Raw genomic sequence first — 21,786 nt, 5'->3', positions numbered from 1 at the left:
TTGAATAGTCTCCCTTGACAAGCCAATCAACAACTTCATTGTCATGCACTTCCTATCCCACAGTTTTGTAGAAGACTTCCATTTGTTGTAGCTATTAAAAAGGAGACAACAACTCTTATACACTCAACTCAGAACCTAAGCACACCTTCGAACAAAGAAAAGTATGACAATAATATTTCCTCTAACTTTAACCTAAGTATTGACCTATACAAACAAAATCTATTCAAAGATATGTTACTTTTCAATACATTTATTTATTTATATGTTAAGACTCTAAATTATATTTTTAATTGGTCATACCATAAAATTTATTTGTCAATCTTACTAATTTCATGCGATCTAATTCAACTTTTAATTGGGTATAGCAACTACTAGTTGATATGATAACTACTAAACTAGAAAAACTAACTACTTTTTGAATTATTGTTCACTTCCTCTAGGAAAAACTATTAATTGGTTTATGAGACTATCACTCGTCTATTATCTCAACTAATTAATATATTTTAATTTACGTAAAAATAGTACTTAATTACTTATCATATAATTAATAAAGATAATCTAATATAACCTAATAATTTCTCTACTACTTTAAACTTGTTTACCTAAACCCATATATATCTCAATAATATCTTTATTATTGATCCTTTAACTTAAAAACACTATTGGAAAATACATCTTTAAGGATGATTCTTCAGATATTCTCCCAATGGTTTTAGAAGCATAATTAATGTAGTTGTAATTGAAAATAATGTTTTTTTTTTATGATGGTTAAAATTGTTGTCATAAATGACACTTATTACTATTATTTTATTCGAAATTGGTGGTATTCTCAATAACATCAAAGCGGAAGTAAGAAACAACGCAAATAATGGTAATAGAGAGAAGGATCACAATACACGACCATTGATTACCGGGCTTGCAAACTTGATCTAACGAATGATAGTAATAATGTTAAACATAAATAACCTTGAGAAGAACTTCATCCGTAAAATTATAGGATTTTATAATTTTATAAATTCATAATTTATAATTTTTTAATTTTAATTAAAAACTAAATATTATGTGGTAATATTTAATACTTAGAAAATTTTTAAATAAGAATTAATTTTAGAGACAAAAATAATTGCTCACTAATTTAAATTATTATTATTGGTTACTAAAATAATCATTATTATAAATTGGTCATTAAAATTAGATTTTAACAACAACAAAAATAAATGTTTAAATTGATCACTAATTAATTTTAATGACCAATTTAATCACCAATTTCTTTGATATAAAAAACTTTGTTGGCTAATGGCCATCAATAGAGTCTAATTCATAAACTAAACATATTTTTTTATTTATAATAATGATTATTTAAGTGATCAATAACTTTTATTTTATAGGTTATTATCTAAATTAGTCATTATGATTAATACTTATATATATATATATATATATATATATATATATATATATATATATTTTAAATTAGTTGTTATTTAAGTATTTTTTTATTGTGTAAAAGAATAAAAATATAAGATAATTAACAGAAAAAATTAAGGGCATGGACTCAATTAAAAAATTTAATATTTCAAAGAAAAAAAATTAATAAAGGTTCAATTATATGTTTTCAAAGTCTAAAAAAGTTAATTAAAAAAAAATATCATTTAGAGTCATCAATTCAATATTTAACATTCCTGAAATGCGTCAAATTTTAGTTGTGAATTTTGTACAAGGGAGCCTCCACACATAGAATTAGTAAAAGCAACAATTAAAACACGTTTAAATAATAATGATAACTATCAAAATAAAAGTAGGATTGGCTCAATGTACGATTTACTAAGAAATAAGTTTTACAAGGAGATTTAAAAAAATAAAAACTAGTTAAACATCTTCAATAATGTTATCATTGTTTGTATAAATTTAGTTTTTAAATTTTCAAAATCAAAAAATACATAGGAAATCCTTTGTTATCTTTGTATCCTTTCTTCATCCTTTTATTTGGTAATATTTTGTTATCTTGTTTTTTTAAAATATTTTTAAATTGAAGAATCAACTTATCTAAATTTTTTTTCCATTTTCTATTTCTGTTGTTGTAATATTCTACTCTGCATCACACCTCCTCTTGAGTCTGGACCAAGATTGCTTTGATGATTATTGATTCTTGTACAGTAATATTCACGTTACTCATAGTGTCACATGTTATGTTATGTTGCTTTTTCAAATCATATGTACTGTTTATGTTTAATAGCCAATTTTGTCTTCAGTTTCGTTGACAAATTTCAATTTAGTTCCTGTTTTAAAAGTGATTGAAATGAGTCTTTACTTTCAAAATTTTGAGTCAAATTAGTCCTTTCAGTCAAACAAAAACAAACAACGTTAAGCACTTGATGATTTGGCATCTATAAAATAATATCTCTTATGCTAAATCATTAAACCCTTAGGACCATTTGTTTCTGTTTAACAAAAGGGACTAATTTGACTCAAAATTTTGAAAGTGAGATCCATTTCAAACACTTTTAAAACGAGGGACTAAATTGAGATTTATCAACGAAACTGGAGACAAAATTAGCTATTAAACCTACTATTTAAAATTAAGATGTGCGGAAATTCTTTCTGTACTCCCCATGTTTTCTTTCCATATCATTGTACTTTCTAAATTTTCAATTATACCCTTGTTGAAATTAATAAAAAAGATAGTGTAAGATTATTTTGTCTTTTAATTATGGTTTTAGATTGTGTAATCGGTAGATATCTTGGATTATAAAATCCATAATGTAAATTTAAAAAGTAATTTGATATGTAAATTAAATTTTGGATTGTAGAATTTGAAACCTAATTTAGAATGAAATTACGTCTTAAAATATACAATCCGTAATATAAATTTATTTTTTGAATTGTACAATAAATAATAAAAAATTGGAAGACATGTAATGCAAATATTTTAATGAGGATTAGTAAAGTAATTTCAGTGAGAGTATGGTGTGCAAAAAGGAAAACATGGGGTGCACAAAGAAATTATCTAAGATGGGTCAAACTAAATCAAATGGACCCGAGTTGCCTTGCTAAAGGGTTGGGGGTTATTCCCTGCACCTCCCCGATTGCTCCCTCCACCCCCCTTTCCCATTTTACCCTTTATTTTATTTTTTTATTTCTATTTTATCCTTTTTAATAAAAATTTATTTACATAATACAGAAACAGATGATAACATCCAGTTAAGATAAAAACGAATCTCAACATCCGTTAAAATAAAAACGAATGTCTGCATCCGTTAAAATAAAAACGAATGTCCGTATCCGTCGACCTGTTTAAGTGAAGTTTCCACATTATTAATCCCTTCACACATCCTTCTTCTTAACTCTTTGTTCAGTTATCTCATCACAAAGTTTGCCAAATGAGTTGGCCTCCAACCACCGTGTGTTTGGTGTACAAGGGTTGATCACGTACTGCAAATGGCGCGCATGTGCACAAGGATCAACTGAGATTTCAAAGCTTGGTTACTGTTCAAATCATCAAAGACTTACAGAAACGAACGACATATGTGAGGATTGTTTGTCCTCTTGACCTCTTGACCAAACTATCATGAAAATTCCTTTGGAATGAGGCACAAAATCGCTTTCATTTCGTGGGTGAGTAGTCACGACAAACATGAAAGTGGAGATAGCTTGATAACAAGGTGCTCTTGCTGCAATGAGAGTTTGAGCAACCAACTTTACCCCTCCTTATTTGCTGTTAAAGCCTTCATGGGGCGATGACAATTACACGAGCAAAGGGTCCCTGATTGTGGAAGAGACAATAGATGATGAAAAAAGTGATAAAGACCTCGACTTTGAGAGAAACAACGAGGTGGGTTATGATGATGAAGGGGTGGCAGAAGAGCATTAGATACTTTCTGATATTGATAGTTTTATCCTCAGAGAGGTTGCCGAGGATCGTTCAAGTTCTGTTTCAAACTTGCACTCGAAAGAAAAGGATGCGGAAAAAGATGAGAAGGAAGATGGTCTCACCATTACTGAGCTGGATCCACAAACTCAACATGCTCGACGCCACCGACGCCCCTCAGTCATGGGAGGAGGTCAGCAAAACATTCCAAGACCTCAAACCCGTCATCATCACCAAACCACCTCCCACCTCACCACCTCAACCTCGACCTCCGCAAAAAGCTAACTCCTTCCACACACTCGAAGAGTTAGACTCCGAGTTAAAGCCCAAGCCCCAAAGAGCCCGACGTAGTGAAGCCCGAAACAGTGAAACTCGTTGTGGCTAACTTGAACATGGCGCGAGAGAGCAAGTTGAAGGACAACGTGTTCATAGTGCGGGATAGGTTGGAGAGAGAGAAGGAGGAGAAGGAGTCGGCGTTCGAGCGGTTTCATAGGGATCCACTGAACGCGTTTCCGGAGAAGTGTCCGCCGGGGGGGAGCGAGACGGTGGTGGTGTACACGACGTCGTTGCGGGGCGTGAGGAAGATGTACGAGGACTGCGACAGGGTGCGGGACGTGCTGGAGACGCACCGCGTGGTGTTCGTCGAGCACGGCGTGTCGAACAAAAGATTCAGACTCGGGCCTTTTTTGACGATTCAACAATTGAAGCACAGTCAAGTATCGGGTATCTTCTTTTTTTTTTTACTTTACAAAAATATTCAGATTCAATGCTGGACAAGAAATAAAGCTTGTCCCTTTTGCAATCCTTCAAAAAGGTTTCTCTATCCTGTCGCGATGGTTGAACTAGCACAAAGGTAGGATCAGTGAATTCGGTAGAATAAAGAAAATTGGAAAAGTTAAAATTTTCCTCTCTCTCCCTGGAATGCAATGATCATTTTTTAACAATCCACAACTTTCCTTTATGTGGTGTCGTGATACGGGGAGGTAGAGGGAGGAAAAGTAAAAAAAAAGTTAAAAAGGGTAAAAAAGACAAATAGAAGGTTATTTTTGTAATAAAAAAAAATTAAAAAAAAATTGGGAAGGTGGAAGAAGGAAATGGGGAGGTGGAGGGAGTAACACCCTAAAGGGTTTAACAAAATTTTGTAACAATAAACTATAATCAATGCAACTTACATTTTCTTCCTGCACCTTTTTATCTCTTCTGGAATAACTTTAAAAATGATATTTTACTTTTTGTAAAAGTGATTTTTGTATTATTTATTTTAAAAATATCTAAGAAGAAGCTATTTAGAATTTTGGGAACGTAATTTTCGGTATAGAACTTCCAAAGCACATAAAATACATTTCAGAATAATTATTTTAGAACAAAATTTTCAGAATAAACTTTTCAGAACATATGTGATATCTTTCGGAAAAAGTTTTTTGAAACAAGATTTCCAGGAGAAGCTTTCCAAAACATGTTAAACACGTTCCAAAACAAGATTTTTTTTTCACGTTTTTTCTCTTTCTTCTTCTTCTTCAGACGACGATGAAACTAGCAGCAATAACGGTGTTGTAATGTAATGAAAAGAGTATTTTAGTATTTTAGTATTTTTTTTTGTTAATAATAATGGGAGTGCAGGAAAAAAAACCTACCAACTTTATAACCTAACACAATAACCAATAAGGTCACTTTTGTGAGAATAATTTAAGAATAAGGAAGCTGTTTTTTATATAAAAGAATACAATAACGAGTAAGGGGAAGTTGACAGTGAAAAAAACAGTAACATAGCAACAAGAAGAAGAACAAAGGGTACAACAAATGTGGCATTGGGCTATTGGGCTTATGGCCTGTTCTGAAAATCATGACAAGAGGGAAAAGAGGAAAGGAAGAACAGTAAGAATGAGAAAGTGTAATTTGGAGAGGAAAAACAAAGAAATTATAGTGAATCCATTATCATCAACTTGATTAGGCACATCACATGCATACGCATAATTAAACAGTTTGTTAAAAAAATGAATTTAATAGATATATCCATGCAAGTTGAGCAAGTTGGCAAGTTGGGAAAGGAAAAACATAAAAAAAGGGAACGCAACGATGCGTTTAAAGTCGATAAGAAGCAGCAATGGGTAATAGGACAGGAGAGTGCGTGTTCTTCATTCGTCGTTCCTCAGATTGAAAGCTTTTAACTTTACACTCACATGGAATACCTAATAGATCCGGTACTTCTTTCATTCTCACTCATTTAATCCCCATTTTCATCATTTCCTTATTTCGCTTTGCCTCCATTTCAATTTCTTACACTCAAGATCCCATGCTGCTTACTTACATCTCTTTTTTACTTTTGTCGCCTCCTTCCAATTCTAATTCTTCTTTTCTGATTGCAGCTGTAGAAATATCGCTTCTCACTGCTCTTCATCTCAATGGAAACTATTGTGAGTTTCTTTCTCCACCCTTTCCCCCTTCTCTTTTGTCAGATTTCACAACTGTTCATTTCACTTTATTAATCTTTAAAATAAATATTTTTTTCTTAAAAAATTAGGTTTTTATACAATCTTCTTTCTTGGGTTGCTTTTCTATCTGCATCAATGTACGTCAAACGTTTGATTACATGCAAGGGCAATTTATGAATTGGAGTGTCTCAATCTTCAACATTAACTATGGTCAAGGTTTTGAATTTTTGTTCTGGTTAAATTGCTTTCCGTTGTATTTTTTTGAAATAGCAGAGAAATGCGTCCAATGCAGTCACATTTGCAGTGGCATACACCTTAAAAATCTTTAATCGTGATTGATGACCTTTTTTTAAAACATTGGCAATAGATGATCTGCTGCGGATTTTTCAGTTTGTTATTTCAGTACTACCACCTAAATGTATGGTGCTACGGTCTCTTGTATCTGTTGTTAGTTACATTATCCTCTTTCGACCAGGATAAAGAAGAAAAAATTGCTTGTGTGATTGGTGACCGATTAACTAGTGATGTTATTGTGAGGCTACGCACTCCGGAAGGTCGAGATGATTGGCTATATTGCCACTCTGAGACTCTTGTAAAAAATTGCAAGTACTTTGCGGATAGGTTGTCTGAGAACTGGCCAACATGTCAGATCCTTGATTCGCGCAATTGTGTCGATATCTATTGCCAAGAGTTGGATTTTGATTACCATGTAAATCTTATACGTCTTCTCTACATTGTCATAGATGGTTCAGTTGATGATTTGTGGCATGGTGTTAGAAATGCCCTTGGCATTCTCCAGGTCGCAGTTGAACTTGGATGCCCGCAGATAATAACTGCATGTGTGAACTACTTAGAAGCTGTTACATGGGAGGAGGCTGAGGAGGAAGAGATCTTGAGAATTGTACCTCGAATGGGATTACAGGCTGAACCTATCCTAGCTAGACTTCAACCAGTTAAGCAGTCTGCTATCATAAATATCTTTGTCTCTGCTATCCGTTTTTCTACGTCATCCCCATCCCCAAATATGAATGATCTTAAATCTTCAGCACAAGAGCAACTTGAGTACATGCTAACTGAAGATGACGATGCCCCTTTATTGACAGCTGATGACAACATAAAAGTCGAAGTAAAAGAATGTGTAAACAGACTATTTGCCCGGTTTATAGAATCGGTAACAGCTTTTTTCTCCGGTACTACAGAGTCACTCTCTGAGGCGGGAAATGTTCAGTTGTTTCAGTCCTATCTGACTGATTTGTCGTGGGCCTGTCAGATATTGAGTAAGTTGGAAATAATGAGAGAATTCGTTGAGTATTGGTCCGATGCTTCAGAAAAAATTGTCAAGGTTCTTGAACAAGGAAGTTCTACAACTGAAGTCATTGAGATAAAGTTAAGAGCTGTTGAGGTGACATCAAAGGTTTTAGAGGCAATTGGTTATGGCACTGTTATATTGCCAACAGCAAAACGCCTTCAAGTTTTGAAAGTGTGGCTTCCGTTTGTAAGGGTTACTAAACCATTGATTGATTCTGTTACAACGAATTGTGAGAATGCCATTCTGCTTAAATTAGATGGCGAAATGTGGCAATCCCTAGAATCCACCTTTGTATCTATAATTCTTGCATTGCCATCTGGGGATCAGGCAGATATCTTAACCGAGTGGCTGGATAACGAGTATATGCAGTATCCAGACTTAACTGAGGCATTTGAAGTATGGTGTTATAGGTCCAAGGTTGCTAAAAGAAGACTATCATTGGTAGGGGATGAGCATGCCATGACCAACTCATTTTGAGGCTTTCACAAATTCTGTTATTTTATATTACACTACTAATCCAAGATCTTGTCAAGGCGTTTCGAAGAAATCATCTCTTTTTTCACATGAATGGAATTTTTTGTTGGAGGCATTTAGAATCTCCATATCTCAACAATTCAATGTAAATTATTCTGAGGAGTTTTGTAAAATGTTGTACTAACTATGAACTGTAAAGGATGTACTTTTGAAATTATTAATTTCATAGTAAGCAAAATCATGATACACTACTTTTTGACGTTGGATTTGCTTCGGCATTTCTAATAACATGGAGATGCTGCTCAAGACAGGTCCTGCTCCGTGGTTTGTTAACTCAACATGAGCACACAACGCAATCGTACAAAGTTCTGTGGTATTTTAAAGGGAGAAAACCAATCATTTTGACGGCTATTTTGATCGGAAAGGAGAATTCTCCCTGGTTCCAAGGAGCATCAATGAAGGTAAAAGAAAAAACAGGAATTGAGTTTGAGAGAATAGAATTCGGATAACTGCTTGGAAAATTGAAATTGAAAATTCTCGTTATGTGCATAACAATTTCATTTCCCAAATCCTATTATGCCGTAGGTACTAAAAGGTGACGAATATTGGGAAGATGGAGGTAAAAACCATAATGATATTTTAGTTATATTATTATTAATTCTTTTACAATTTAAGTTATACATAGTTAGACAAACAACATGCTTAATGAAACTATTACTTCATATTTTAAAAATAGTTGGGTATGTAGAATAATAAAGAGAACACACCAGTAGCTGATTTATAGCTTAGAAATTTTAGTTCAACAAAATAAACTGTTATTGCTAGAGTATTGGTTGGAAATTTGGAGGTAGAAGAGTAGTGATTTTTCTAATCTCTTTAATAGTCAAGCTTCATAACGTATTATACACACAATTTTGTGACAATTACAGTAGTCGTCAACTCTTGTAGAGTGATCACCACTGTAGACTAGCCAAAACCGTAGGGTAGTTGTATAATTCATATGATCAGGGACTACCCTATCACATTAGATATATCGGTTTAAAAACCTACCACGAATAAACGTTGATATTATACATTCAGAAGAAATTGATTAATTTATAGATCAACTCCAAAAATGTTAAACACATTAACCAAGCTTGCAATTGATTGACCCATTACTCCCAACAACTGCTTTAGGATATTTAATTGTTTCATTCATTCAATTGTAAGGTATGGGATTCTATTGTGAGGTTTATTAGGTGCTGAGCATTGTTGTTTGTGGTGTGGCTCCTTAGAATCTCATCATAAATACAATGTACTGGATGTAAGTTTACCGGAGAGAGAGTTGATGGAGATTGGATCAAACATTCATAAAGTTTGGTCAACACCAATTTATGTTGTATTCAATGTGTGTTCGAACCGTGTTGCTATCTTGTACCAGTTTTGGACAATCATCATACCAGTGTCTTCTGCATGTTTGTGTTAAATTGACATGCCAACTATCAGTTATGATGCTGCAAGATCAAAATATTTAGCATCAACTTTAACCTGCAAAATCTCATCTCATAAGCCAAATCTGCAATGTTATTGTTCAAAACAATATTGCTCTGTTTATTTGAAAAATATTTACAACAGTGAAAAAACTTTTCCTGTTTAACAATTTCTTTGTCAATAGTCTGCAACGGAGTGGAGTTGTTTATTGGACAAGTTGGTATGATAATGTTGAACAAGAATTATTCATGCTTCACTTGGGTCTATTAATAAAATAGCACATACCTATCTTTAATAAATTCTCACTCACTTTTCTTATTTTATTTAATAACTAAAACTTATACTAAATACATTTATAAAGATTACAAATTAAAGTTTTAGAATATAAAAAATTTAAAAAAAATAGTTATTATATTAACAATGTAAAAAAAAAATATCATCCTTCAATTATAAATTATCATATAATTAAACAGATTGAATTTATTACTATTTAATATCAATTTATATCTTAATGGTACATACAAATAAATGAACATAAATTTAAAATAAGATAAATCACAATTACAAACAATTCATTCTATACATTTAGTGACACTTTATTGTAATTAAATAATTTAATGTATTATAACTAAAAAACAAGAAATGTGAGTATAATTAATTTCTCCATATGTCATGAATTGACAATATCAATTATTAACTTTTTTCTACCAATGAACTTGAACTCTAAACACAAAAACTTGAACCATGACCTCTCCCTCCCCTTACATTTTCAAACCAAGTCCCTCTAGTATTGGTAAACTTTGTTCACAACTTGTCCAATATTATTGCATCTATATCTTCATGTTCTACCATTTAATGCAAAAAAGAAATTACTGTAGGATGGTATCTGACATATTTAGTTTTTCAATAATGCAGATTATGCATGAAGTCTTTTACATTCGAATTTTATGAATTTTACATTAAATATTTTGAAGATGAATTTGGCTAATGAAATATCTTTGTAAAAGTTAATATGAAAGATTATTTGACATTTATTACTAATTTTAACACTATTTAAAGAAATTCATCAAGAAGATCTAACAACACATGAGATCCGAGTTAAACTTATTTGAGATATTAACAGTAGCTCCAATTTAAAATCTTAATAGAATGGTTTATGGATTTTATTTTGTCCAACATTCTCATTTATAATCATTGAGTTAAAGTCCCACTTAGATTTTATAACATTTTCTTTTTATAAAATATGATCTTATAAGATGGTCCATTTAGTCCTAATTTCTTAATAGAAGTACAAGTTAATTATATATTTGAATTTTCTACATGGAACAGAAGTTAATCTTTAAATTATGAAATTTGGAAGATAATTACTTCTTTGTAGACTTGTTGAGATGTCCATAGTTATTGAGTTCAAATTGCTGTTTAGTACTTAATACGAGTTTAAATAAAAGTGCAAGTTAGTTATTTTTACATGGAATAGAGAGTGATCTTTAAATTATGTAATATTGAAAGGAAATTATTTATTTATGGACTAATTGAGACGTTGAGAGTTATTAAGTTATTAAGTTCGACTAAAATGATTAAAAAAACACTAATTATAATTAATAGGAAGATAGGTAACATTTTGTACAATCTTATACTTACCAAATTAAAATTAGGATAAAAATTACTTGACACCAATAACTACCATTATTCAGACTTTGAATTCTGTAGACATAGTTAAAAAGAATATATTATATTGTATTTGGTGAGAATGTAAAAAAGCACAAGATATATTTTGAATCGAAGATATATTGGTATCTTTTACCAAAATAAAGTTTATGACAACAATCCATCTATCCCACCTTCAGAGCTTACAAAAATAATATACAACCTCAACCATATACTTTCAAATCCTAAGCTATCTAAGAACTCAAATGGTTCTATGCAGGGTATAAACTTATACTAAAGTAAAATTCCTTCTTTCTTTACACTGCAATTGTTCATCACTCCCCGCATAAGCAGGGAACTAAGAAGAAATCGTGAGGAACTCAGAAACTGTGGTATCACATTGCTCAACTTTTAATGTCTTATTCAGGTCACAAAGTCTGGCAACAATTGTGCAGCAAACCTCTTTGGGTTTTGCATGCTGATACTCTCATAAGCAGCTGAAGAGTGAGGAGAGGAATTGTTTATGCTACCAAACTCATTTGGTTCACCAATGTCCAAGCTTCTACCCAGTTGAATGTTTTGGTTTGGGAGGAATGTTTGATGGGTTCCGGGTAATGAATCAAGACCAAGAGTGAGGGAAACACCATTACCTGAAAACCTTGGAGCAAACTGCTCTGCATCAAACCTTCCAATATCCCCAATTGGGTACTGTCCAAAACCACCGATGAAGTTTGTTTGGTTTCCCATGAATGAGGATTCGTTTCTGCCTTGCCTTTCGTCACCAAATTTCATTGAGAGTTGCTCATTGTTTGCCTCATTGGGCTTCACATCAATGTTCATTGAAGGGACACTATTTGGGGAATGCATCATCTCATGATTCCTTGCTTTCTTCGGACTTCCTTGTGTGATCCCTTCCAGCTCTGAAGACCCCATGAAGCTGAATCCTGATTGGTTTCTCACACTCCCACCAAGTGGTGAAGTTGATGGTCTAGAAACTGAAGCCATAGCAGTGTTCTGGTTCTTTGAAACTTCTTGTTTGGAATTGAAACTTTTCGCCTCGGTTTCATTGGAAGGACCTTTCTCTGGTGGAGCTGCCATTTTCGTTGAAGAATCTTCATTGCTCTTGCTTGATTTATCCTCAGATCCATTCTGTTCATGATCCTTCATCTCTTCCAAGTACATTTCCTCCACCATTGGCTTCCAAAGCCGAACCCGAGCATTTATAAACCAATTTGAGACCTGTCATCCACCCAGCACTGTTAAGGCGAAGAACCATTCATCAAATGGAAGAGTTAAATAGCATTAGTATGTTACTTACCTGGCTCCTTGTTAGCCCTGTTTGCTTTGCCAACATGTGTTTGTCCGAGTCCTTGGGATAACTGGAACCAAACTCAGTTATTTCAGCACAACTTGCAAATCTTTGAAGTAATTAAGAGTCACCCTTTAAAATACTATAAACCTTTTCATTGTAAGAGAATCAAGAAGTTAAAAAGAATTGAGCTTATCTAACAAGATAAAATCAACCCACGCGGTTCAATTTTTGAAGAAGTTAGAAGAGTGAGTTTTTGTAAAAAAGTTAAGTCCTTACGGGTGGAGGAAGTGTTCGAAGAGCCAGGCACGAAGAACAGAAACAGATCTTTCAGGCAATCCCCTCTGGGGTCTCCAAGCATTGTGCTGGATCATTCCCAATTGTTGGAGAGCTCGTTGCTGCCTCAGATGATGGTCCACATATTTGAGCCTCGAACCTTCTATTTTCCCTCCAAAGCAATCTTCTTCTCCTAAACTCTTGTTAGCAGCTCGAACCTGCCCTGCAATAGCATCTTTCAAACACCGAAACTGCTTAGAGATTGTTTGCAATGCAAGAGCCGTGTATGTTCTCGCAGACCCAATCCCCGCAGCTTGCTCAAATGATGACACCACAATCTCCATCTGCTGGTGGTACTGCCTGTACCTTTGCTCCACCTTCAACCAAAAACATCACGTCAATAAACTATTCATTAATTCAACTCTCGCAAATATTTTAGTACTTGCAATTGTAACCAACCACAACCATGCAATTCCCCACTGTCAGCCCTTCATAATCTTTCTGAATTTCCATGCATTAATCATTAGATTAGATAAGTGAGACATTATCATATATACTACACAAAAACGCCTTTTCCAAACAAGAATTCTATTTGAAACATTTGAAGTAATTAACATAAACACTTCTTTTAACATAATTTTGATCTATAGTTTGTCTTAATCAAAATTATTCTTTTCTCTCAGGCTCAACCCAATTCACTTTTCATTAGATAAGATGAAGCTATGATTTGAAGTCCAACACTAGTACTCATACCAACATGAAAAGCCAAAAACACCAGTAGTGTCTTCAAAACTCGTTGAAAAATGGGAAATCCAATTAAAATGTGAAAGTTATAACCCATGAGAAGTTTAACCAAAGACGTTGAATTAAAGTGAACAACACATACCTCATCAAGCATGGCAATCAGTTTGGCTTTCTTCATCTGAATTTCTTGTCTTTCTGCAGTTGATAGCTCAGAGCTACGTTTTCCGTTCCCTTCCCCACCAACTGAACCATCTCCACTACCTGCTGCGGATGATTCTCCAATCACCTTCGTTTGTCCCCCACTCTTTTTACCCAACTCGGTGCCAATCCCATTGTTAACATTCACAACCTCTTCCAGAAGCTCATGCGCTGCCTTCAAGTACTTTGAGCTCAGGAGAACGCTCTGAATGCCCGAAGCTCCGTTATTGGTAACCCCAGACGCCGACGACGGCGAACCCCCTGACACGCGCAAGTCGTCGCCGGACATGCCCGGAGCCTGACCCTCCCGGAACGACCCCAGACCCAGAGACAAGCCCTGCTGCGCGCGTGGGGTATCACGCGCCGCTGAAGCCGGGTCTAATGCGTTCCAGTGATTGTACTGCATGCGCGGGAGGAAGCCATGCAGTGCCGAGACATCGTGGTGCCCGTGCATGGAGTGGTGGTTGAGGTCCTGGGAAGCGGGGAGGGGGATTCCAACGAATTGTTGGGTGTGAGAGGGCGGCGCGTGAGGGTTGAAGGAGCCGTTGCTGTTGGCGCCGGCAACCGCGGCGGGGTTGAGAAAGACGAGATTTCCCGCAGCGTGTGAGGGCGGGGGCTGCGACGGTGCGTCGGAGTAGTGGATGTAACCTGGGTTCATGAGGACAAGAGTTTGGAGTCCGTCGGCGGCACCTGATTGGATTTCGGAGTTACCATGATGAAAGTATGTCGCCATCGGTTTTTGGTATAACAGGTTGTTACTTCACTGAAAAGAGAGCACTACCACCACGTTAGTTACTCTATGCTTTCAAAGTTCACATCCAATCCAACACATAGCCTAAACATGCACCTCACTTACACATACTTGAATCTGTGCCGTACCTGCGATTAATCTTGTAACGATTTGTGGATCAACCCATCAACACAACTCCCAATAATTGCAGCTCTTTTGGTACTTTCTCTCTCAAAGGTATCCTGACCAAACACACAAAAACAAGTGGGAAAACCGATGAAAACTGAACCTGAATAACAATATTCGAGATCGTGTTTCGCTTGTTGTTCATTCCAAATTAAGTCGCTTTGTGCATGGTTTTGTGATGGTGTCTGATGAAGTTTTAAAGAAAAACTTAAAAGATAATTCATTGTGTGTGTATTAGTTAATGGAATGAATGATATGGTATGTAGTGTACCTGGTGATAGGAGAATTGGGGTGCGCACGTGGTTCATGATCGTTTCTGAACTGCAAGGGAAAGAAGAAATTGATTTGCAGTGAGCTGAGAAGTACGAGAAGGAGAGAGAGAGAGAGAGAAGGAGAAGGACGCACACGCACACCCACACGCACAGTTAGTCTCACCCATGAAAGCAAAACAGTTATGGCTAACGAAAACGTACATGAAAGCAGAAAGAAATTGATGGATCAAACGGAGCTGTCAACGTGCATATGTGATCTATGTATCTATCTATCTATGTTGGGATTTCATCAGTCGCTTCACTTGCAAAGAGGAAAGCTCTCTGTCAGACTCAAATCGGCTGCAATTCCACCCCAACTGAAAAGGGTAAAAAAAGAGTTGAAGAGAGAGATGGTTAAAAAAGACTCGGGAAAAAGATGCCCATCTTTGTTCACTTCATTATCCACACATTTATGATCTTTTTTCTTTAAAAAATTGATTTTTTATTATATGAAATTCTGGGTTGGGGGGAAATTTTGAGAACAATGAAGTGAGCATACATGCCTCGGTGCCCTTTTTTTTTCTTTTCAAAAACAAGTACCTGTGAAATGAATAGATCAAAACAGGGGAACTTCTTTTGATTTGACCCTCTCTTTTCAAATCATTTGATGCACAAGCCAAGCACCCTTTGATGAGCAACAAAGAACTTTTGAAGAGAGAGAGAGAGAGAGAGAGAGTAGCTTTGTGCTGAGAAATCTATAAAAAATATATAATGAAAATGCAATCAAGGTGTGTCAGAAGATACAAACAGCTGAAAAACGAGGAAACGTCTCCTTCCGCAAAGCTCAATTAATTGTTTGTTTAATAAGAAAAAGAAAAAGAAAAAAAAAGGAGGATGATGATGGACAAGAAGCGGGTGGAGGGATCTCATTGCTTATTTCTCCATTAAATATCTTGTTGTCGTTTTCGCAATTTCCATTTTTTTTTCTCATCAACTTATTTGGGAATTTTTTGTGGTTGGATGCCTGAGTTTGAAGATAAAGCAATTAAATGGCTAAGGAACGCAGAACCAACTACCATAACACCAACTTTAATGCTTTAAAAGCTGAAAATATATGTCAAAATTATTTTCCAAATTATTTACAGTTGTAATGATTATTTATTTATCAATTTCTGAATGCATTATCATCTCTTGAACTTTACCAATTACCCTACAGTGTGTAAATTTTTGCAGATTAAAAGTGTAACAGGAAAAAGAGAAAAAAGTTAAAGAGAGAGTTACAAAAGCAAGGGGTCCCAATCAAGTGCATGTATGATGTGTCTATGAATCATGAGCCCCTAAATAAAGTGGTCCCTTCTTGGCTCTCATGCATCAGACCTATAGTAGCAGACATCAGCATATCACAATGATCAACATAACAAAATAAAAGAAAAAGAATTTCATTTCTTATACTATTTTATTATTTTAAATTTCTATATATCTCTGAGAAATTAATCGTTTTCTTATCCCAAAAAATGAAAACCCTGTAAGTAATTATCAGAATTTGTCTATGAACAGATACTGAAGGCAAGCAAAGGATCACTTGAGTGAGATGCGTGAAAAGAAGCAGAGAGTAGAAAGAAATGGACAAAGAAGGAAATGCACGGCCCAATAAATAATTAGTAATAACCCTTTCCAGCTTGTTTGAGGTAACCCCATGATTCGCATGGAAAGACACAGAATAACCATATTTATTAAAATTCTGAAATGCAACGGCTATTTTCTACATCTCAGGCTTTTAGAAGTTTTCAATCACCATCAGTAACTATTATTGTGTAAGAATGAGCAGTGACAAATTTAAGGCCTGTGATGTTAATAGGACTACAAATTTCGAAGTTGGGGACATTCATTCATTTAGCTAGCTCGGGTATCATATCATATCATATCCATTCATAAAGCAAACCAAACATATATATATATATATATATATATATATATATATATATATATATATATATATATATATAATGGTAGGCGCGCTATTAATATAGTATATGTATATATAAAAGTTTCTATGAATGGCCTTTTAATAATGAACATGTCATTCTCGTAGAGATCAATTTCAATAGTATTTATTTCATAGGTGTCTTGGATTCTTTCGTGAAAACTCATGCCAACTTTTTGTTCTTGCCCCAGTTGCATTAACAACCAAGTTTTCAGTTTTCACAGCTAGTAAAAGCACATTGGATCTCCCGCGGACACTTGTGAAAACCAGAGTAAAAGGTTGCTCTTCTTCAGTAACTCCATACATAGATACTGAATATTCATATGTCAGATCTTTCAATACTTCATCCTGTACTTAAAAAGGTACATCCATCCACGCTCATCACGCCACTCTCCTTTTCTGTCTTTTCTATTCTTTTCATCTCTCAAACGCCTAAAATCTTTCAATCTTTTATTTACTATTCATACTTCCATTTTGCTAAAGATCATAATTTTATATATATTCTAATAATCCCTTTTGAATTTCCCTTGAAGAAACCTCAAATTTATCAATGCATTCAGCAAGATTGTCTTTCTATTAAAAAATACTGTTCTTTTTTAAATCTATTTTAAAATTTAAATACATGGGCATCACTCAAAATTTAAAATTTAGATGATAAAATTAATTTAAAATTTAAGATAAATGAAAAAAAAAGGTTAAGCTAATACACTTACAATACCTATGGGTGATTATTTAGATGGTAAAATTAATTAAAGGAAAAAAAAACTTAGAGGGTTCAAATTCCTAGTTCGGATTTAACTATAACTTATATTATATAATTGGATGCATGTTCCTATGCAAATGATTTGTAAAAGTAAAAGCATAATGGAAGGCTAGAGTTACCTAAGAAGGTGGAGGTTTTATTAGCATGATGATGGTGACACGGAATTCAATTAGTTTGGATAAGATGTTTCCTAAGAGAAAGAATGGAGATGCATGATGACATAATATTGCAATTAAAGAAGTAGAGATTAAGTTAATGGTCAGAAAATGTGGGAAATTAAGTTATGATGATGAGGTGAGTAATTTTTTAATCCAAGTGTATTTATCAGAAGAACAGGCAGCGAGAGCCAATAAGCTGGAAAACATGTACAAGCCCGTACATGGTGTCCCCTAAAAGAATTTTGGACTGTGTTGATTTTGAGTTAAGCAAATAGATAACTGGCACACATCACATCATAGAAACCCCATTCTCTCTGATGATCCTGAACTCCCCCTGTCCATGTTTATGGGTGTGACTATATATATATATATATAATATAAAAGGGGATTTTGTGTATGGTCCCTTTTGTGTGTGTGTGTTTGCTCTATCAATTTCAATATTGTTATCATGGGACTCTTTGCTTGCTCCTATTTCTCTTGCCCTTTTCTTATTCCAATCTCTTTTCTAAAGAAAATGACTTGAAAAGAAGGAAACACCGAGAAAAGGTCACAGATTTTGTATTTAAACAATTATAGATATTCGGTGAGTAACATAAGTCATAGATGTACGCCCAAATAGTAATAATTAAGATGTAGGATTGTTTACTAAAGAAAGGGTGAAAAATGTGGAAAAGAAGGATGAAAAATTGAAGGGAAGGTTAAAAGAAGAAAGTAAAAGAATGAGGTGTGTCACGTGAGAAATTTGACCTGGCAGTGGCATGAAATTCAGCAGTGGACCCAATGTTTTTATTAGGGAGGAAAAAACGAGAGAGTTAGTTTGGTGATTTGTAAATGGTGTTATGTTTGATGGAAGGAATAGCCGTGTGAAGACGCAACTATTATTTGGTTGTGGTTTGCGTTTGGACGCAGGTGAGAGACTCAACACCCAAACAAAACTCAAGGGGCCACAACACACCTACCAACGACCCCACTCACCCATCTTTAACTTCTTCGTCCCCCGCCATCTCTGTAACCATACACTACCACAACCAAAATCAAACTTCAAAATCTCATCTTATACGTGTTAAGTCTATCCACGAAAAAGTTTGGTTTAAATCTTTTTTTGTCTTTAAGTTAAGTTCTGATGTTCGCTTTAGTTTCCGTTTTTAAAAATGTCAACCTTTAATTCCTGTGATATGAAAAATGTATCAAATCAGTTTTATCCGTTAACAAATTACAAGTTTTTCATTAAGTGATTTGCTGTTCATAACACCTATAGTTAACAAATCACAAAATATTGGATACCTAGGTATGAAAACTTGTGATTTGTTGTTCATTAAGTGTTGTCATGACTTAATGAAAAACTTGTGATATGTTAACGGATAAGACTAATTTGATACATTTTTAATATTATACGGACTAAAGGTTGACATTTTTAAAAATGAAAAATAAATTAAACATTAAAACTTAACTTAAAAACAAAAACAGATTTAAACCAAAAATTTTTATCCAAAAAACACAATACAAAATAAAATATAAACCAAACTATATAAAAAAATTAACATCACTTTCTATCCAAAATCTTAAAATAATAATTAATAAAATTTTCATCTTTATATAATATTCTATTTTTCATTCCTATTAGACTTTAAATTTCCAACCATATCTACACATATTTCAATATTTCAAGCCCAACCATCAAAACAATCAGACTTCAATGCTGTTAAAACTGCCTTTGTCATGTTCTGAAACTGTTCATGTCCATATATATATATATATATTTATTTATTTATTTATTTATTTATTTAACACCAAGGAATACAAAATCTTACATTCAATATTTTTAATAGTTTTAAATTTAATTTTCGTATAATAATAATTTTATAAGAATTGAAATAATGTACCCCTCCTTGTATTCTTTTAACCCGCAATCACACAATAAAGAAGGAGATGTCCCACGAGCAGGGATTATAATGAGTTGGATTGGAATGGAATGGATAGAGGTTAGAGTTATTTACTGCATCTTTCATTTAAAGAAAAACTGTCTCCTTATCTGTTAGATATATATTTAAAAGATTATCATAAATTATATCTTATACTGGCAAACGTGGATATTAATGTTTTTTTTTCAAAGTTTTTTAGATAAAATTATTTAAGATTATTTTCTAAAATCTAAATAGAATTATATCATAAAATAGTAACATAAATAAAACTACCTTTTTCTAGAAAAATAAAAAATTAAATACACTACAAAAATAAGTTTGGATAATTTCTTTAAAAGAAAATTTAATTTTATAATCTAAATATAAGACGCAAATCTGTAAAATTAATTTTTAACAAATTTTAATTTTTTTCTCACTGGAAATAACTTAATTTGATTACTTGATTTAATTCTAAAAAACTTTTAAATAAAAATTAGTAACAATACCTAATAAATATTTGTAAATATGAATAACACTGGTCATTGGCACTTTGATATATACTTGAAGTATTTCTAGGAATGTAAGGTGCCTGTCATTAGTATTTTGAAATATGAGCGTGTGAATTCTGTTTTGGCATAAAGAAACAGGTAATGTGGATGCGGATATCCATTTGGATATGCAGAAAAAAAAAAGTTAGCCATTAATTATATTTAGTTTTTTGTTATGGAAATAGTATAAAAAGCAGTGAAGGAAGATGGTGGCAGCAGAAAACATTAAGAGGATCGTAACTGGTTTTGAAGGTTTATAATTTTGAAAGGGAATTGAATTATTGATGTTGGTATGTTTTTGTTTATTTGAATGGTCTTGTAATTCTAAAGCAGGCGGCTATCATGCCCCAACTTTTGCGTACTTGGCTACCTTTGGTCTTTTGTTGTGATGTATCATAGTATTATATTATTATCATATCCGACCTCAACGTATGTTTTGGTTTGTTGGTCATGCCTGTTGTCTTCAATACTCAAAAGTCAAGACCTATAGAAATTCATATCAATTTCAAGTTCATTGAATCTTCTTGACATGACTCCACCACCTTCGTTTTTTGTTTTCTTTCCATGCATGTAAAACTAATCAAACTTACTCTATTCTACAGCTACCAAAATACCTTTAAACCCATACAACAATATCAATATCAATAATAATTATTATCATTTTTATTTTTTTTAAATAAATTTAAAACATTATAGAAAACCGAGCCCCACTTTTTTTTTATTTCAAATGCGAGTGGGACCATGAAAAACAATTCTTTTAAAATATGTGCAACTTTTTATGCCATTTCAAATGCCGGAGAGGGATCACATTTTTTCACTTTTAAAATGAATAAATTCAAAGTTAGTTCTAATTCTGTCAAACCTACTCACTAAATACCAATTCTAATCACTCCGTTTTACACGTTGATGGCTTATTTAGTTAGGTTAGTTATTGAATCAGTAGTTAGAATGAGTCTCAATCACTAAGATAATTCATTGTTAAATAATATTTTTCATTAAACAATATATTCAATTTAAAGTAATTACTCTCTAACTTTAATAGATATATATACTATAATACCTCTCAATCTCTTCAATTTTTTTTTTGCCTATTTATGCGAATCATTATCCTACTGAAAAATTTCAATAAAAAATATCTTCTTATGTTTAAGGTAATTTGATAAAACCTGATACAATTTGATCACAGATACTATGCAGGAAATACCAAGAAAAAAATTATAACTCTTTTATTTCATAAAAACCGAATGAATTGATATTTAAAAGGTTAGCCAAATCAAAACCAGACTCGTTTACCTATCTCTGCCACCTACCATTACTTTGGTAAGTGGAGATTCTCATAGAAAATAACTAATCATCTTGCATCTTAGGGTGACCCTGTATTTCAACAATATATATTGTTAAATATCCAAAGAAAACTCGGATTTTTTTTTTCTTAGAGAGTTCGAGAATCTTATCACAATGGTTTTTAAATCTTTTAAAAGTAAATCAAATAAAGATAATAATATGTATTTTTTTTAATTATTACATTTTCAACTTCT

General features: G+C 33.3%; 2 protein-coding genes and 1 pseudogene across 5 annotated transcripts; 2 read left to right on the top strand and 1 right to left on the bottom strand.

The window, feature by feature from the left end:
* Positions 1-3,137: 3,137 nt before the first annotated feature.
* LOC111241377 lies at positions 3,138-4,947 on the top strand (annotated as a pseudogene).
* A 967-nt stretch (positions 4,948-5,914) lies between these two features.
* Positions 5,915-8,233, top strand: LOC106756683 (BTB/POZ domain-containing protein At3g05675). Of its 2 annotated transcripts, XM_014639203.2 has the most exons (4): positions 5,915-6,069; positions 6,235-6,282; positions 6,390-6,516; positions 6,776-8,233. In XM_014639203.2, exons 3-4 carry the CDS (start codon positions 6,508-6,510, stop codon positions 8,084-8,086), a joined length of 1,320 nt encoding a protein of 439 aa, XP_014494689.1. In that variant the 5' UTR covers positions 5,915-6,069; positions 6,235-6,282; positions 6,390-6,507; the 3' UTR covers positions 8,087-8,233. The 2 variants fall into 2 exon arrangements, with proteins under 2 accessions (XP_014494689.1, XP_014494688.1); XM_014639202.2 differs by lacking the exon at positions 6,390-6,516 and having other exon boundaries at positions 5,917-6,069.
* A 3,090-nt stretch (positions 8,234-11,323) lies between these two features.
* On the bottom strand, positions 11,324-15,773 carry LOC106757678 (BEL1-like homeodomain protein 1). Of its 3 annotated transcripts, none has more exons than XM_014640422.2 (8): positions 15,495-15,773; positions 15,117-15,271; positions 14,915-14,964; positions 14,584-14,699; positions 13,672-14,490; positions 12,789-13,162; positions 12,519-12,579; positions 11,324-12,439 (listed from the first exon to the last, which is right to left on the bottom strand). In XM_014640422.2, the coding sequence occupies exons 5-8, from the start codon at positions 14,458-14,460 to the stop codon at positions 11,624-11,626; spliced, it is 2,040 nt and encodes a 679-aa protein (XP_014495908.1). In that variant the 5' UTR covers positions 14,461-14,490; positions 14,584-14,699; positions 14,915-14,964; positions 15,117-15,271; positions 15,495-15,773; the 3' UTR covers positions 11,324-11,623. The 3 variants fall into 3 exon arrangements, with proteins under 3 accessions (XP_014495908.1, XP_014495907.1, XP_014495906.1); XM_014640421.2 differs by having other exon boundaries at positions 14,590-14,699; XM_014640420.2 differs by having other exon boundaries at positions 14,607-14,699; positions 15,495-15,772.
* Between the last annotated feature and the right edge of the window lie 6,013 nt (positions 15,774-21,786).

Source organism: Vigna radiata, chromosome 3, assembly GCF_000741045.1.
Source record: "Vigna radiata var. radiata cultivar VC1973A chromosome 3, Vradiata_ver6, whole genome shotgun sequence".
Classification (NCBI taxonomy): Eukaryota; Viridiplantae; Streptophyta; class Magnoliopsida; order Fabales; family Fabaceae; genus Vigna; species Vigna radiata.
The sequence above is the reverse complement of the archived record's forward strand: the minus strand, read 5'-3'. Positions and strand labels throughout refer to the sequence as shown.

Excerpts from the sequence above, each read along its gene's own strand:
- LOC106757678 (XM_014640422.2), bottom strand. The coding sequence starts at position 14,460 with ATGGCGACATACTTTCATCATGGTAACTCCGAAATCCAATCAGGTGCC. Across the intron at positions 13,163-13,671 it reads TGATTGCCATGCTTGATGAG|GTGGAGCAAAGGTACAGGCA; the intron begins GTATGTGTTGTT and ends TTTTGGTTGAAG. Across the intron at positions 12,440-12,518 it reads CAGGGCTAACAAGGAGCCAG|GTCTCAAATTGGTTTATAAA; the intron begins GTAAGTAACATA and ends GGTGGATGACAG.